Here is a 19,205-nt window from a genome sequence, read left to right on the forward strand (position 1 = left end):
CCATTATGTTTTGTTGCTTTGGACTGATAGCAGCAGAGGAGCAGTCTGACAAAATGGATTCAGACATGGAAGCACGTAGGAGGTAAAGGTGTGTCACTGAATTCATCCATGCTGAGAAATGCCGATTTTTTCCATATTTGTCTTCAGACAGGAAAAATCTTTTGCATTTCACAATCATCTGAATTGCTGTACAAATACAAACATTTATCTACCCAAATCTTTGCAACTATGTATAGACCCCCAGCAGGGATTTACAGAATATTAACAGATACTTCTGCAAGTAATTCTATGATTCTACACCAAGCAAGTCGAAGTCGCACATTAATTTCACCAAGAGTACTTACTATATTGTATGAAACGAAGAAAAATATATGTGCATCACTGCATTTGATCAAATGTTATTAAGAACTGTATAAGCTAAAACTATCACATACCAAATTCTCTATTGATAGTTGAAATTGTCTAATTTCACGGAGTGTTTCATTATCTCTCTTCACTTCATTTACATATTGAGCCAAGTCCTAGAGCATCAAACAAAAAAAGGAGAAAAAAGTCCAGAACAGACCACTTCAATACATTATCTCAGCACATTTATTTCTAGTTCTGTCTTTGGCTTATCTTCATATTTAAATAAGTATATACATACATATATTCAAATATACATACTTGATATTTGTGAATTATCAATCTGCCTGCCTAAAAATAGAAAAAAAGCACCTGCACACCATACATCAAATATACAGCTTTCTTCAGTTTTTCTGTTCAAATCCAAATCCTGTTGCAAGAAAGGACAATGTACCATTTTGTTTTTGTTGTTGTTGTTTTAAAGGGTTCACTTCTTCTGTCTTATTCTAAAAACTGAAGATGGAAATGTAATTCATGCAGTACAGCTGTGGCCTAAAGAAAGCAGTCAACAACATTCAAATACAGATAATAGAAAAGAAGGTAAAAATAAAATATAATAGAAAACATATAATGCTCCTCAAAAGCAAGGATTTAATTTATGTGAAGAAACACATATTAAGGGGGACATAAGAAGCTACTGCACAGTAATAGTGTTGTACAGCAGAGAGAAGATAATACAGAGATTTTAAAAGCGCCCTTAAGGCAATATACTACTTGAAGTCACAGGTTGAGATCATTATTGTCTCCCTTACCAGAGCACATAACATAGACATTTCACTAAAGCCTTTAAAAAGCTTTGAATGTGCTTGAGTAATAGTGACAATTTGCTGGGGCTTCTCTGTTTATGGCTAGAGATAAGAAACAAGCAGCAGTAGTAATTGGTGAGGTCAGGGACACTGAGAGCAGTGGTTAGAAAAGGTATTCTGATCTTCACAACTTGCTTTTACAATATCCTTCAATATGGCTACAAATTTGGGAGGGTGGGAAAAGGATACATCTTCTTTCTAATAAAATTTTAATCAGAATCTAAGAAAAGCTGCAATTATCATGCCAGTTCCCTGAAGGAATGCAAGCAGGATACAATCACATCAGTCTTACAAGACTTGGAGTAGCAATTAAATAACCTCTTGATTGTTGCTAAAAGAATTTTGACAGTCAGATTTCTTACCATCTTCTTGTCAGGTTTTTTTTCTTTTTTTTTCCAAATATCATTTTCAGACAAATGAAAGCCTTTAGAAGTAACATATCTATGCTGCATGGCTACTTCTACTGCTCTGACAGGGTTTAGTATGAGAGGATATGGTTTAATTAGGAGGAAACCGATGCTGTGACCTTTGTGAGGAGATGCCACTTCCCACAGAATTATTTTTATTATTATTGGCTGGCTGGCAAGACACAACTGCCGCAATCATTCTGACAAGAGTTTTCTTAATTGGTCTTAATTTGAGTCCAGCCATCACCAGAAACAATGAAGCACATAATCACAGGAAAATAAAAAAGAACAGAAAAATAAAGCCATGGTTGTTTTCCTAGCCAATTATCAGCAGCCAAGATGCCTGCCTTGCCACCAGCTGGAAACAGTACTGGTGCCAGTCCCATTTCAGGCATCTTCCTTGGGAGATTATCACTGAAGTGCTCTCTGCACTCACTGCACAGAACTGGGAAACAAAAAGAGAAGCCAAGAACCTCACTTGTTGAGCTAGTCTGTATTCTAGGAATTCAAGTAGCAGCATAGGCAGCTGCATGACTGAAAACTTACTTATTCTGTCTTCTGCATCTCCTGTGGATGATAGAGATTGCAACAGAAGGAGATATGACCTGTACTGTATTGGCTTTCCCCACCACAGAATAGAAAAAAATTCAATTCTACCACATGAATTTCACAATTCATATAGTGAAGCCAACTGAAGCAGAAATTTCACCATACAGAGGAACACAAGGCAATATTAAGGCAGTACTGCCCTTCTATAAAGGATTTCTTTGTGCCACTTGCAGGTGAATGTACACTGACAGGTACTGCACCAAAAGAAAGATACCACTAATTTCAAGGCTAAAGCCACAGAGATCATAGGAAAAAAGTGTTTTAAAGAAAGATGTCTTTACCTCAATGGGAAGCCACCAACCTCAGCTATAATTGGCTTGGAGTTATAGAAATAGTCCTACGTTTTGGAACTAAGACCAAATTCAGTGAAACACCTGCTGCTTACCTCAGTACATGACAGCAAAGTGATAAAAAAGGAAATTGAAACAAGGAAGTTCCATTATATATACGCTCCCTTCAGAAAATTACTGAATTTGTTCCAAGACTTGGGGAAAACCTTCAACTATGTTCTCACAAAGTACACAATGACTTCAGCAAACATCTATTTGATCTGTTGTGAAAAACGTTATTTTCCAGGAAATACAGTTATGAACCCCATTTTAAATGCCAACATAGACAGACATACTTCATCAGCTCAACTTACCTTCATTGCATCAAGCGCCAGTCTTAGATTTGCTTTCTCCATGGGATCTGTGGTGTGCTTTACCAGCTCCTATGGACAAAAGTAGTTAGAACTTCTCACCTGCTGTCTGCCAGCTGAAGACTGAAGTTGTTATTCCATGCACCATCCCTCAACAACCACCAACCTACTCCACCCAAAAAACAGAAAAAACCTCACACCTTAGAACAGAAAACATCACCCAAGAATTCACGTTTTCTTTCCCACTGTAACCAACTTGCAAGCTAAGCAAGGACTGTTGCAAATAAATAATTGGCAAAGATCATTTAAGAATGATATAGTCTAAACACCAATATTTGTATTAATGAATAATCATTAGAAACTAATTTGGCCTACACAGCAATTAAGTATCGCCAATTGGATCTTAAGTCAAGTTCATTTGCTCACTGCTTTCCAGTGTATAATCCTTTCCAAGGCATTCACTTGACCGCAGACAGGGATGTATGTTACCAATAAGATCTCAAGTAACTGGATGACTACCTAAAATGTCACTGTTTCGTTACACCTACAACAAAGCTGACTCAGAGGACAGGTTTAAGTCACATGTAAGTATTCAAAGAATCTTTTTAGCCACTTCCCCTTTGGAAAATAAAAGGTTTTTCATTTTCTTCTGAAGTTAAGAAAAAACCTCCTAGGGAAACCGAACCTTTGTTCTGCATGTTTTGAAAATAAAATTATACATCCCAGCCAGCAAAAACAAAAAAACTCCGTAAACTCCTCTGAAATAAAATATTATTTATATTTCAAATTACAGTTTTAAGAGTTTTACTGGATTTTTTTCATTTAAATTCTATAAAATATATATATTAACAACATATACAGTTATTACATGTTATCTCAATCCCTAGAACATGGCGACACATTGTATTTCATCTTCTCATAATGTAAAGGTTGATTGCATAACTACAGAATCCTAGAATTGCTCAGGTTGGAAAAGATCTTAAAGATCACAAGTCCAACCACAACTACCCTAACTTTAATAATCCATCACTAAAAAGTCGTGTTTTTTAGAGAGCAGTTTGATCATTCGTTTTGTTCTGAATTTCTGTTGATAAAAACGTTGATGGCTCAGAAATATTTCAAAAATGTTACATACTAAATCCATGTTGTTCCACAGTCAAAATTTTACTATACATGCAAGCAGTAGATCTTTTTAAAACGACATTTTACAAGCATCAGCAGGGTTGACAGTCTCATATAGTAATATATTTCTTTGCAGCTGAACTAATGAGTCTCCTGGCACAGCTATCAAATTAAATTTATAAGACTCTCCACCCTTATTACAGGGCTAACTGTGAGAGCTCGCGCTTTGTGGGTTATAACAAGAAGCATTTCAAAATAAATATGGCTTTATTGTAATTTATGACAGTAGAAAAGCATCTTAAAAGTATGCTGTAAGTATACTTCAGCTTACTCGTTGGGGGATAATGATCTACATTTCCAAGCGCCACGATTATAGCATGGTACTATTAACAATTTTAAACATTCCAAGAATGAAAGGTTCAAATACTGGGAAACAGATGTGTTTTTTCATCATTCTCAGACATGCGTTAGCTCTGAGGAATCAACCCTTTAAGAAAGCCTGCTCTTCACTGGATTTTATTTCATAACAAATCAAAGTCTCAAACCTATAGAAATGTCAGTTATCTGCCTTTGAAAAAGGCTGTAAGCTCTCATTCTTATAAACCACTGATGATAAACAATCACAGTACTGTTATTCAAAAATAAAATACCTGGAGCAGTAGGTGGTATTTTAGCACTCTTTGCATTGGAACCACTAAAAGATCTCGCAAAGTAAATTTCCCATTATTGGCCCTCTTGGAACATTCCTATTTTGAAACAGAAGAATAAATTAGGACAAGAGTTTAAGAAAGAAGAAGAAACAAAGACTGTGTCTAGACATTTGTTCTTGGGTATTTCAACAACAGAACAAAAAACATGGAAAAACTATCACAACATTCGGCATAGGATTGCACTGCGAGGGTATGCACCTCAACAGCTAAACATTAATTTGATGAGAGGCTCCAATAAATTACAAGGAAGATATACAAATTCAGTTTTAATCCACTATGTTTTTTACTTGGATGAAAGCAGTACAAAGTTATCAGGACACATATAATACACAAACATGAACACACAAAAATTCTTATACCTCTAACTTCAACTTAACATCTTCTTTTGTCTTCGAAATGTTGTCTAAGCATGATATGGCTGTTTCCACTTGACTGCAGTACTGTCCATAAATAACCAATCTAAATCAAAGTGAGAGATAAAGAATAAAGGGAACGTTTGCTTATTTTAGGAAATTTATTGATGTTTTTCACCAAAAAAGGCAATCTTCTTTTCAATGGAAGTAGCATTTACACATGCAAAGATCATATGTAGCCAGACTCAAACAATGAACACAATGAAAAATATTCAGAAAAATAAAGTTGAAAGTTGCTTTCAAAATGCTATAAAAATCACTGCAACTTCCTTTAACATTCACATATGTATGCTGCAATAAACGTAGGACTCATTAAAAGCAGCATAACCACTGCCTAAAACATCATGTATTTATAACACAGCAGATTTGCAAGAGTGTAGTGAATAAGTTCTCTAACAAGTTTATTAGGATTAATTGTGCATATCCTTTAAAGAACAGGTAAGTTATCAATAACTGATCCATCTCCAACAGTTTCTATCGGGCTACAACATGTGAGCTTTCAGATCCAAATAACGGTGTAAATTAAAACAAATACCCAGTAGCTGTCAAAAGAACTAGTGCTTTGTGGAAGAGTCTGGTTTTCTAACAGTATCCTCCTGACCCTCCTTAAAGTGCTTCTGTTAGTCTCATTGCAGGGTTCTGCTTTGTTACACTTTTTCCCATTCATTTCTTCAGGTGACTCCTTCCCTATGCTTCAAAATCCCTTTTTGGGCAGTTCCTATGGCTTTACTTTCGCGCCTCCTGAATTCTTTTATCCCCAGCTGAATCTTAGCCACTCTCAATTGGCGATGATAGTGACTAAACACCACTTCTGATTACTTTCAGTATGTGCTACAATCCCTACATCCTGCTGTTTTCCTTTTGCATAATAAACCTAAGCTTGAGATTTCTTCCCAGTGTCCTTCATTAAATAGCACACATTTCAGTACTACTTTCAAAAAACAAGTGTTTTCCAGAGCAAATTCTTGTCCTTTATTTCCCTCCTAGAGCAACATTAATTCTATCAGCCTACAGAATAATTTTGTCCTTCTCTGCCAGAAAAGCTGAGATAGAGGACCTCAAAGACAAAACTGTTTATGGACAGTCTGGCAGGTCCTCCTCCCTCAGAAAACAACCTGTCAAATATTTTCCAGGTGGTACTGCTCAATTCCTCACAAGCCCATTATTATCCCAACAATGTTCCTCCCCAATAATCCTCAAGAGGATCCAATATGATCTGACCACTCTTTTACACTGGACCCAGAAACTCATTTTTAACCATAACCCAGGGGTTACTTTGTGCTAAGTCAGCCTGTAGACCACAGCACAGCTTTTCAGCTAAGTATCACAGGTCTGTAAGTTCAACCACACAGCTCAACAGTTGTTCAGTACTGTTCAGTACAAAAACACAACTTGAAAAGGGGTTAAAAATATTGACAACTAGCCTACAGGGTACAATACACTCCCTTGGCTATCCTGTTATTAGTCTGGCTATTTTTGTTAGTTTGAAGGTGAAGAATGCTTGATTTACTGCGCTGTGAGCAAAAAACACTATTTAAGTTTCATTCAAAACGTAGCTGCCTCTTGTCTGTAGAATCACGTAAGCTAGAAAAGACCTCCAAGATCATCTCCAACCACCAGCCTTACCTACCAAGTCCCATCACTAGGCCATGTCCAAATATCTCTTAAAAACATCCAAGGAGAGTGACTAAATCACTTCCCTGGGCAGCCCATTCCAATGCTTGAACACTCTCTCCATGAAATCTTATTACCAAACTAAACCTTCCCTGGTGCAACATGAAACTGTTGGTATAAAACTATGCAACAATTCTGCCAAAACTGGGAGTAAAAAAAAGAGGAAAAGCTCATTAAATAATAGATGACATTTTGACTTCCAGGCTCATAACACAAAATATTAGCTTTATAAAGCTGACGTTGATTTCAATTTTAGATTAGAAATACTCAAAAGTATAGTAAAATGATGTTACAGATTGGGCATAGGTATCATAATTAGTACGTAAATCTTACCTCTCCTTGTAGTTAATAAAAATTTGATACAAGTTCTGATCATTTTTGTTAATAATGGAATCACTGATGTCCTGTGTTAGACTCCTGTGAATTTTCACCAAATCCTTAAAAACAGTGATGAGAAGGGGGAAATTATTTGAAAAACAGAACAATCAAAGTTCTAAAAATAAAATTAAGTGGCTTCATCTTAAATCCATTAATTGAAAAAAACAAACAAAAAAAAAAACAACCAGGAACACACATCGTTTGGGATTAGAACCTAAATTCAAGGTTTGCGCACCTTCCATACACTGCAATAAAAAAAAGCTCAATTCCATGAACTACCTATTTAAGACTCATTTATTCTGGTTTGGAACACGCACTGTTAATTCATCTTCATTTTATAATGATAATTTTAAAATTAAGCAAGTCAAGTAAATGCTTTAGTGACAAGATAAAGTAATGATTCATGTCCCTGAGCTGTGAAAAATTAGTTTTGTACATTACATTGGTCAATTAGTGATGTTCTAGTGCTAAGTTAACTGCAATCATAATGAGTTTCCCAATACAGCAGACAACTAATGGCTGAGAGAAAGGCACAAGTACTACAGAAAGATTTTCTCTGTGAACACGGTAGAAAAGAATCTTAGTTTGCAATTATATAAAAAACCTGTGTGCTATTAAAGATGACTCCAGCCTTATACTGTATGGATGCTGTCAGAGAAGTCATAACAACTTAAGTCAAAGCAGATTAAAAAAATTCTGTAATCAGGACAATTAAGTGGTATGCAGACCTCTGTAACGAAAAACAGAATGTTTTTGAAAGCTGCCGAAAATTGTAAATGAGTGTAAATGCAGTAAATGATACATTACAAAAATACACAGCTATGAGTTCTGAATTAAGTGAAACCATTTTGCATCACACTGATGGAAACTATGAGTATCTGTATGGTCCAATCACCTAACAGCTGATGTAGCAGAAGCTCAAAACCAATCAAATTCAGTTGCTACCATTTGTACAACCACATCCTCAGAAGCTTAAACTCCTCCAGCATATAAAGACACTACTAAAGAAATGCTTCCAGATGAATATACTGCACCAGCACATATTTTCAGGATTGTAGAGAAACTCAGCTAAGCAGCAAACCTGAAATAAAGTTGAATGTTAAATAACAAAATGCCTTTAAACTTCTCCCTCCACCAAAATCACTTCACTTTTTAAATTGAACTTATGCTAACATCATTAAAAGTTAATGAAGCATCAATACTTCGTTACATTATGTTTATTTCCACCTCCCCTCCATGCAACTCAAATGCATGCAGAGACACACATACAAAAGCATCTCGCATGCATACAACAGAGGTGTACAGATGCACGCAAATACACAGCCATACATACATTTTAAAGGACAGAATTTAGAATTCTGAGCCCTGACGAAAGGTGCTATCTATACTGGTGAACAGTGGTTAGGGCCTTTTTATTATTTTTATATTATTTTTATATTATTCCTTAATAAAAATGTTGACATCAGCAAATAATTTTGTAAGGCTAGCATCCTCATATAATCCATATATAAGGATCACACCACCCTAAAGCAACCTTTTAATGGTGGCAAATCTGTCCTGTTTTGAGATTACCACAACTGCTCTTCACATTGCCGTTCACTGTAGAGCTTGCAACAGCTATTCTTAAAGTGAGCTTCCACTGCCCTCCAGCCTTCCTTCTGAGGAACTGCTGCAGAGACAACGTCATAGCAGAGAAAACACTTGCATTTTTTTTTAGGCTTAGACAAGTCCTACATTTCTGCCTGTGTTGCTAGATGCCTATGAGACGTTAGGAGCTGGAAATAACTGGGATCTTGTAAAACGCATTTGTTTTCAAAGCAAAGGGTTCTCTAAAGGCAGCTGATATATTCTAAGACAAGTGGGTTACTGATATCTGTGGCAGTACTTTGGACTAACGGCCAAAGACAAGGAAATTGTAGCTATTAAGACTCACAATATAAAATTTAACAGAGAGACAAATATGGAAAGATGTAAGGTATCACCTTATGATTCATCGGTTCAACAACTGCTATAATTTGACTGCAGTCAGGTTGGTACTAGCTCAGCAATTAAAATATTTCCGCAGAGTAGGTTCCATTGAATAAAAAAAAATCCCAAACATCTCTCCTCACAGCCCTGAGAAGCTGCAGGACATTCCAGATATAGCCAACACAAATGATCTTTCATAGGTGATAAAGGTTTGATGTGTTCTGTGGGCCACGCTTTGGGGATCCTTCCTTTACAGTCTGCCTCATAAAAGAACAATCCTTTCATTTCTCTCTGTTAAGAGGAGTTTCAGACCACGTCTGATGTCTTTCTTTAATGTCAGATAAAGGAAAGATATCTGCTGGATACTTATATCAACTACAAAAAAAGTATGTAAAAATTGTCACGCTATTGTGAATAGGCCAAAAATAAGTGGGACAAAGTGATAATCACAGGAAACCTTGAACAGTTCAGTTAAATAATGTCTCCTACACACTTCAGAGGATTTGCTGTTCCTGTTCAGTGCCAGACTCAGAATCTAAGTTATCTGAACATCAAAATGTCTTCAACGGCAGACCAAGCTAGACATAAAGATTTGCAGGCTCTCTATAGAAATCCTATTGAAGGCAATGCTGAATGTTAAATGGTATGTAACACAACAGTGACGATTTTATACACTCACTCAAATAGTGGCCTATTTTAGAAATCAACCTATCTTCTGTAAATTATCCTCTACAGGACGAAAATGATGCTTTTTGGTAAAAAAGTGGTTAAACTCGCCATCTGGTACAAGAAATAGTACAAGAGTACTATTTTTCCCTTTATTCCATTAAAAGGACTAAAAAAAGAAAATAGTGTGCATACTCTATTTCATCAAGAAAATCTACAGCTACATAAATCAATCTTGCACTGCATTTCAAATACCCAATTTATGCACTGACTTAAAACAGAAATATACCATAACCAGATACGAATCTTAAAGCTCTTTATTAAATACACAGTTACTCACAGGAATGTTGATGAAAACAGTTTCAAACTCTGATGCTGACAAAAATCTTTTCAATGGCACCATAAAAAACTGTGTGGAAAAAATACATACATTGACTGTGTTGTTATATTTTCTAGAATGCTATAGAATCACATATGTAATGCTTTTGTGAAGTAGTAATACTTACTTTCTCTATTGATTCCAGAGTTTCAGTGTATTTCTCTTCAGTTTGTTTTATTTCAGCAAGACAACAACTTCTTACATCATTCTCGGTATGTTTCTGAAATTACAATGAAGCCAGGTTTATGTTATTAACAGGCACCTAATAGATAATGCATTTGTTTGTTTAAAACTTAGAAATTAGGATAACTTCTTCCTGAATCTTTTTCTGTGTAATGCAGCCTCCAGAGATGATAGTAGTAACAAAATATTTTAACGCTCAAATAGCTGATAGCTTTCAGACTTAACCTACTAAAATTCCACATCAAAGATGTATAACACAGTACACAGCTAACCATATTTAAACTGACTGCGAGCCACACACACATGCTGTTTTTGGGATAGCTTGGCCACATATGAAGAGTAGAAAATGCATGCAAACTAGGTAAAAAGTTTCAAATCATATAGACACAAAGTGTCATCACTATCTTCATCACCTTATCACCTTCACCCTACTGTGTTTATCTCTGTATGATTCTACAAGCAATTCCTGCAACTTGGACAGGCTCCTTCTCACAGAACATGGGTATGTGTTGTTCATCAACTGATAAGGGTGATGCAAGCAAATCCTGGAATTTTGTGTAAAATATCTGACTTTGGTCTTGTGCCAAAATAGACTGTTCTCACAATCACTTCTGACAGCATTTAACACAATTTTCTATTCATACCACAAAGTTTTGCATATTGGGTGCAGTAAACAAAAGGAGAAAAGAAAATAATAATGTGTACCTAACAGTACAAGAGAAGAAAATTGCATCTGAAGGTCATCAACTGAGAGAAAACATAGTGGAATAGTTTACTTAAGACGATAATGATAAATCAAGGTGGAGAGAGACAAAAAGCATTATGGCTGCTGTTATTGTCTCTTAAAAGCATCAGGTTCTTCTAAATATCTGCACAAAGTTTGTCCTGAGCTTATCTTTTCCATATGCAAGGAGTTCTTGTAGGAGTATTCAAATGAAAGAACTGTGTTAAATCATCATATTAGCACACAGCGCATTTATAAACCTGAGATGAAATTATCACAAAGCAGAAATAATTATCACATTCAAGAAAGCTCCCCAGAGCAAAGCAATTGTAACGTCTCCATTCATTATGTGCTGGGGAAGAAATAGTTAGCTGTACTAAGTTTTCATGTTTCATTTATGTTCTATTAGAAACAAACAGTCTGTTGAATCTGAAGAATCCAGGCTAAGATGCAATCCAATTTAAAGCATGTAAATTCTAAATTCTCTATTAATCATTTGCTAGAAAGGCTGATAGGCAAGCGAATTCCAAATCATTGTGAGCTTCAATATAAAAAGAAATGACAGTAAATAATTACTACTATCCAAATGCTTCTCTAAAACAACCTACTTGCAACTGAACGTGACTTGACCAGATACGAAGGTTTTTCATCTCAAATTTCATTCAGTTATTTCCCAAGTCTAACTTTTTGTCATTGAACAAAAGCAAGCAAGAAGCTAATAACTAACAGGTTTCTCCACAAGTCATCTTTCATATTAAGTGTACTAGCTGCAGAATACTGTATTAGCAGAAAAACAGACTTGAAAACTTTTATACTTGAAACTACACTGTTATAAAGATTAAAATAAATCATTATGCTTCCCAAACAATTTCTGTTTGGTTTGTTTGGGTTGTTGTTTGGTTTTTGTTGTTGTTGTTGTTTTTTAAATACAGTACTAACCGCAAAAGTAAAAATACAAATCACATCAGGCATCTATTACACCTGTACTGCAAATCTACATTTTCACTTTCATCATTTTGTCAAGATTAATTGTCCGAATTATGGCTTAAAAAACCATTTATTTATTAGTAATCTTACATTTCAGTTAAATAAACTACATTTCTTTCAAAACATTACTACAGCTAAATGTTCAACCCCTGGCCAAAAGAGAGCACAAAGTAGGGGAGAACGCACTGCATACAACAGATCCACATGCAATTAAGCAGGAGTGAATCTGAGTGAAAGTAGCTATAAAGAGATAATTTCAGAAACATCAAATAATCATGATTGTGCAAAAAAGTTCTGAATTCAAAAACATACAGGTTGCTGCGCTGCTTCATCTTTCATTAGGTCTTCGTAAACCTCCCCACCTTCATCTTCTCCATAGACACAATCATACAGCTCCTCATCTTCATCAACACCAGTTTCACTGAAATGATAAAGAAGAAGAATTAAAAATAAACAAAAAAAAGCTATGCAGCACGATCAAGTTACAATGCCAGCTCAGGAAAGGAGCCTTTCTTGGAGGAAAATAATTGTTGCAGTATACAGAGAGATTAATTAATAGAATTATCTAGTGAAGAGAATCCATAAAGGAAAATAAAGGTCACCAAATGGATTTTAAAACATTATCATATGAAAACAACACAATACTGAATGCATTTACAACCACATAAAATCACTTAGGCACAAGAAGCAACTTGTCATAACAGTTCTGTCAAGACATACCACCCAGCCCCACTCTTCTCCTCCCTTTTCCCCATCACATCCAGAGGCAGGGAAGCTGACCCTTCTTACTGCCTGGCACCCCACTGCAATGCAGGGCAGTGGTACAGGCTTCCTAAAGGAAAAATTATCTGAGGGTCAAATATAGTGAAGACTGCAGAGCAAGCAGCTGAGAGTCTGTACCTCCATACTATAAGCAGCCTTCAGCTACCCAAAATGATCAAGTGCCTTTTCCTATTTAAAATCAGGTATTTAAATGGGAAAAAAAAAATTCAAAACAATGCAAAAGAGGTCCAATTACACAGACAATATAATTAGTTCCACATAAAGTCAGAGCTCAACTCTGCCCTCAGGTAATTTACCTTCATTAGAGTCAGTCCTGTAGGAGTTTTGCTTAATTTACACTATGACGGTACATAGTCCACAAAACCCCTTGCACACACATTTCTTAGATTACATCTACAAAACAGCTAAAAGATAATGAAAGTAGTTTGATCATAATAATACAAAGGCTTGCTCAGATTTGCTAATCATTTGGGGATTTACTTGTAGGAAGATAACACTGAAATTCTTCTGAGTGAAAAGGAAAAAAAAAAAAAAAGAGAGAGAGAATCAATCCACTCAGGTACATGACTACAATTAAAAAAGGATAATTATTACTTGTCACCATAATGGCAAACCGAAATTAAAAAAAAAAAAACAAAAAACCCTAATATCCCCTTTTTCATTAAAATTGCATGTTCTATAGCATCACATAAATAGTAGCGTGCAACTGAAATCCAAAATCTTCCATTTAACCCAATGTTTACAACATACTCTATCAAATCAGGAAGACATTTGTAGATATCTTCATCATCAATGCTTTCTTCTGTAGGGAAGGGTCTGTAGAAAGAAAAATACTATAAATTTGTGTAGTTGCAAAGTCATTTTTTGTTTGGCTTCTGACGTTTTCATACAGATAAATTCATTAGTGTTAAAATGCTTTATGCTTCCTTCTTTACTTGATAAGAACTAACAGTTATGTTTAGGTTTTACATACAGCTTGATACTTCATAAAAACTCATTCACACAAGACAGCTGAATTAAAACATACAAAGAAAGGGGAGAATTTCAAAGTTAAAGGATGCAATTTTTCTCCTCCTCTCACAGCCCACCATTAGAATTCCCAAAGTTAAGTTTGACTGACCTGTTGGGTGGGTTTTTCAGTTGGTTTGATTTTTGAGTTTTGGGTTTTGTTTGTGTCTTTTTTACAACAAGAATCTCACTAACTTGGCACTTTTGCTTACTTCTAGAAAACAGAACTGGAAGCAAATCTTTTCTTTATACAGATCAGTAGTCAGGATTACAATCTATATTGTAATTATCACAAACATTCTACAACACTACTCATTTGTTCATTTCCACGTTTCAGCACAAGAAGGATTCAGGCACTTCAGAAAACGTACCAGAAAGGGAGGATTCCCTTTAGAATCAATTTCCAAATAAACAGCAAGACAGACTTCTGCTGCTTCTGCCAGATAATGCAAACCACTGATAAAAAAAATACCATGCCTACCTGCATGGCCCTCACCAGCATTTCCAAGGAGGACCATGCAGGAGGCATTATTCATACCGCTTACTAGGCCAATAACATACCTTATTCCTGTGCCTATTGCAATAGGAGTGTGAGAAAGTTTTGAGAGTGTCTCTATCACCTGGAGAAAAAGAAATTAACCGTGATTAGTTGTAGAATAGAAGCATTAAAACTCTATCTTCTAATCACAGCATATGATACAAGATGACACAGAATCTGGATGTGCCAAATACTGCGCAGTGTGTACTTCCACAGGTTGCCCACGACGTGATCTTCAGTGCTTGCAGTGACGGAATCACAGAGAAACAAGGGGTTATTTCTTACTTATAAGTTTCAGTGCTACTAAAAGTATATATAAAAAAGTAGATTTAGAACCAAATAATGTGGCAATTTTAAGTTAAACGTGTACATTAATTGTATCAGCCTCGCTCATTGCTCTGGAGGTTTTGGGTTTTTTTAATCTACACATTTCATTGAGCGTTCCCAAAGGCTGACCAGAAGAGGGAGCCAGAGGACAAGTGGAAGAACCCTTTTCAGGACTTGCTTGGAAAGATTTCTATTAGCAAAACAGGAAATTAAGCTATACATTTGAGTCCATGAGCTCTGTTTATTTTTAGAAGATTGCAGCAGTATGGGAGATCTCATTCTAAGAAAATACTTCCCATAAGTGCTCAAGGTTATACAGAAGAGAGCAGAACATTAGAGAGGATAGAGGAGGATGTCTGGTCATAAACAAAGAGTCATTTTGCTGTCAGCTATAAGAGAACAGCTCGCACTCTACCTAGAGTGCCCTTTATGTTACAGACAGTTTCTCTTACTTTGACCACTATCAGACTGACAAGTCTCATTTGCTAGCGAAAGAAAAGATGCCAAAATGACACCCAGTAGGACAAGGCCCCCTGAACATCCCAGGTATTTCAGGTTGGCTCATTAGAACTTAAAACACAGATTAAATTCGAGTCAAACATCTGGAGAAGGTTTGTACCAGTAGTATATAAGATTCAGATATAGCAACAGATGTTCCAGGGGCATTTGTGAATAAAGTTCACAGATTGAGCTATTTATTCTTAAAGTTCTGATCACAAGACTAGCCTGATCATCAAGTTTATGCACTTAAAGCGTTAAAGTGTTTGGAAAATTAACACAACAGAACATTTGATTTTGCTGTACACAAATGATCCCTCCCCCCCTCCCCCCCACCGCAAAAAAAATAAAAGAAAAAAAAAATCTATATATAGATATAGATATATAATGCTGTGTACATAATCAAAGATGATGGTGCATTAATTCCCCAAGAACAGGAGCAATGCAACACATGCAACCTAGAAAAAAAATGCTGCACGCTGCAAATACATTGAAAATGTTAATGAAAAATTATTTTACAGTATTCAAAAGGTCAGAAAGGAAAAAGAAATATACTCTTAAAAGTCCTCCTATTTGAAACCGGTTGAGTTGTGGTTTATACAGCAAAACCATCTGTCTTTGCAAACTTGAGAACTTCAGTGCAGAACTGGGCAAAGACCACTGAACCATACGAGACAATGCTCCACAGGAAGTCAGTCGATAGCTATCAAAGAGTCCTGTCCTGACAGATGGGTGAATATTGACTGGCAAAATAACAGGAAAAGAGGTTTAATGATTATTGAAAAAGTGGAGGACAAGTCTGGTGAACTAAATATCCTTCTCCTGTTTCAACGTGTTATTTCCTGGCACACAAAACATCGCCTTCAAAAGGTTTCACCGGCCCACGCAAATCCTCCTCCTAAAGGGATTCTCATTTATCTGGTGTAATCAAACCCAATAGCCATACAGCTTACTCTTTGTACCTAGCTATGGCTTGTTTCAAGATAACATGAAACTATCACACAAAAAGTGTGAATTTTAGGAAGATAATGAGCAAATATTCTCAAAACCTACTGTCCGTGTGTATTCTGCAGCTAACAATATGCACACTAACAAAAGCAAGACTTAGACATTACGAGAATATATACTTTATCAGAAATCAATGTGAAATCTGCTTAAAAAACAAACACAAAGGTAAAGAAACCAAATAAATGTCTGAGAAAATACACATACAAAAGAAACTGTGACTAGAAAAGAAAAGAGACAGCTAGTAATTTTCACTGCTCTTGTAAAAACATAGAGAAGGCTTGGCACTGTATGAAGAAGAAACAAGCCAGGAAGCTAACAGGCAGAACTGTAACAAAATCTGAGCAGTGGATAAGAAGGCAACAGCAATCAACACAGCCACTGTCTGTGTCTCAGCAGAGATACAGCGCTCCCCAGAAAGAGGTGATGACGCAAGCCTTATGGAAGGAGAATGCATTGGGCAGAGACTGCTATTAGTCTGTGCAATAAGAAAATAGGTAAGAACTAAAGATGACTGATGCTCTCATGTTTTTAAGATGAAAATACCTAACTGAAAACAGCTGCAACTTCTACAAAATACCATTTGATGCTTGCCTACTGACCACTCCTATTATAGGACAATTTAAAGCAGCTCTCTGACTAGAAATATAAAGATTTCTACCTGAGGGTTTTGCCACTATTGCTTTTGGGGGAGTTATGTTGGGATATTTCTCCTTCCTCTTCAAATTATTAAGAGGAGGTGTCAGGATACATGCCACAGCTTACACAAACAAATATATGAACCTGTCACTTCTGGTCAACACACTAGGCTTAAGTTAATACTACACATTTATTTGCTTCAGTGTTAAGTGGGGCAAAGAAGGTTTCTGCATTTCTCCTACATGAAATGTCAGCTCTTTGTTGGTAATGCACAGAATTTTTTCATTTGGAGTTTTCTGGGTCTGTGTCAGAAATACCATCAGAATTTTACCAAATTACCAAATTCTAATCAAATTAGCAAACCATCCCCAGTAAAATGTCTGACGTCCAACAGACTGACAGAGAGGAGATTCCTAAGCAGCTCTACTTTGAAGCCCAAAGCAGTTGTTGTGGGGAAGCTATAATACACTGCAATTTTGAAATCGAAAATTACAGTGTACCATTCATATGAATGTTCAAAAGACCTAATTAAATGCTTTTCATGTTGGTTTTTTTATATATACATATATAGTTTTTTGTTTAGGTTTTTTCTTCCTTATTTTCTTGCACTCAGAGGACCTTTAACCTGTTTTACGCATTAACCCTAGATGATTTTTCAGTTCTCTTCCACAGCAAGGCCTCGGACTCTCCATTCAGACAGATGCTCCTGCCTACACTAATGTGGATCCCAGCTTCGAGTGCAAAATTAGCACTTCTTGCTTGTACAAAGTCCAGAACAACAATGTTTCTATGGCTGAGACTACTCCACAGCAAACAAGTACACAAAGAGACCCAGGGTCCCTGAGCAACTCTGCACACCCAGGACTACCCAGAACAGGCACCAAGAATTAGATAATGAGTAAAACTCTATTTATGCTACTTACATTCTAGCAACCTATACCATTTAAAAAGCAGGTTTTATGTTACAAAATATCTTGCAACAACTACATAAAACCATTTAGTCAAGCTTAAAAGCTCACTAACTCTACATTTCCCCTACAGAGAACCAGGAACTGGTAGGTGTTTGCAAGAGTCTTCCAGTCACAAGAAGAACCCCTCCCAGCTCCCTTCTCACTGTCACTTCCTCCCACTGACTAACTCTGTCACACAAAGGTTAAGCAGTTCTTTAGAAGTCACATCAAAGCCACGCTCCAAGAACATGTGAATATCCAAGCCTGGTTCTCAGTATGCTGCCAATTTAGGCAAAACACTGCATGAAATTCAAAATTAGGGCCCTGCAAGAGGAAGTGTACCTTGGCCAATAGCCCAGTGAGGGACACTACTCTTCAGCCTTGTTTCAGGTGCTGCTGGCAAGAGCCACGGCTTCACTCAGCCCATTAATTTCTTACTTCAGTAATTACTCCAACAGCAGATTCTTATTTTTTTTGGCTTGGTATTTATTATTGTTTCACTTGACTTAATGTTGTAGGTCATACACTTCAGATAATGTTAGGACTCTCGTATCCCTTGCTGAAACCTTCTTCTGTAATTTCCTGCTGTCATACTCTGCTGCAGCCACTCACCCCAAGTATTCCTGCACACACATACCACAGCAGTACACTAGAGGGACTATTTTACTTCATAGTACATACTACATAGCCTTACTAAGTACTCTGGTGGAATCACTTCTTTATCTTGTTTCTCAAAAAGCAACTTAGAAATCATGCAATTCAAAAGCAGACAAAATACATTTTAGAAGTACTTTTCCTCTTTTAGAGTAAATAAAAATATATAATTGTGGCTCACTGTTTTCCCTAAAAGACATTTCCTTGCTGCTGACTAGGCCCATGTTTACATTTATGATGTTTAGCTACACTGAAATTAAGACATCTACAAGTGTTGATGGCAATCGTTTCAGAATTCATACCTGTAAAACTTAAAATATGCACAAGCTAAAAGAAAGCAGTTCAGTTTCTTTGTATGCACTTGGACAAGTGTGTGTTTTTCTAACACAGCCGAAGTCAAAGAGTTTGTAACTATATTCTATTTCAAGACTTTACTTCAAAATCTGGGTATCCAGTTTAGTATCTGAGTGCTATATAGTGTTGGAAAGTTAGCTCTCGTCTCTCCCTTGAAGAAAATCAATTTAGCCAATAGATACAGACTAAAATAAAACAGTTATATTTACCAATGAAAAATATTTCCTTCAGCCTACTTTTTGACATGCTATTTTGAAACACACATTTGGGTTTCTTCCCAAACAGGATTTTACTACATCACATTCTGGGGATGGATTTAAAAAACATCAGTTATACAGGAAAATGAATCCTTCAGAGAGTTGATCATCTCTTTGGCTC

The 19,205-nt window shown here is 36.2% G+C and overlaps 1 protein-coding gene across 8 annotated transcripts in view; it reads right to left on the minus strand.

The window, feature by feature from the left end:
- The window catches only part of VAV3 (vav guanine nucleotide exchange factor 3), a 162,445-nt gene that overhangs the window by 75,182 nt on the left and 68,058 nt on the right, over nt 1-19,205 (minus strand). For 7 of the 8 annotated variants that reach the window (XR_014932606.1, XR_014932605.1, XM_085511036.1 and 4 more), the window contains exons 3-12: nt 14,424-14,482; nt 13,605-13,670; nt 12,384-12,492; nt 10,305-10,397; nt 10,139-10,207; nt 7,120-7,223; nt 5,059-5,158; nt 4,640-4,735; nt 2,871-2,939; nt 435-521 (exon numbers count right to left, since the gene is read on the minus strand). Coding sequence is in view for 6 of the 8 variants with exons in the window: in XM_085511036.1 (XP_085367162.1) it covers nt 435-521; nt 2,871-2,939; nt 4,640-4,735; nt 5,059-5,158; nt 7,120-7,223; nt 10,139-10,207; nt 10,305-10,397; nt 12,384-12,492; nt 13,605-13,670; nt 14,424-14,482 (852 nt within the window). In the remaining 2 variants the exon portion in view is untranslated. The remainder of the gene's footprint in view (nt 1-434; nt 522-2,870; nt 2,940-4,639; nt 4,736-5,058; nt 5,159-7,119; nt 7,224-10,138; nt 10,208-10,304; nt 10,398-12,383; nt 12,493-13,604; nt 13,671-14,423; nt 14,483-19,205) is intronic. The other variant, XM_085511035.1, reaches the window with a different exon arrangement.

This window comes from Coturnix japonica, chromosome 11 (assembly GCF_054131305.1).
Source record: "Coturnix japonica strain WE chromosome 11, WE-NBRP24, whole genome shotgun sequence".
NCBI classification, from domain to species: Eukaryota; Metazoa; Chordata; class Aves; order Galliformes; family Phasianidae; genus Coturnix; species Coturnix japonica.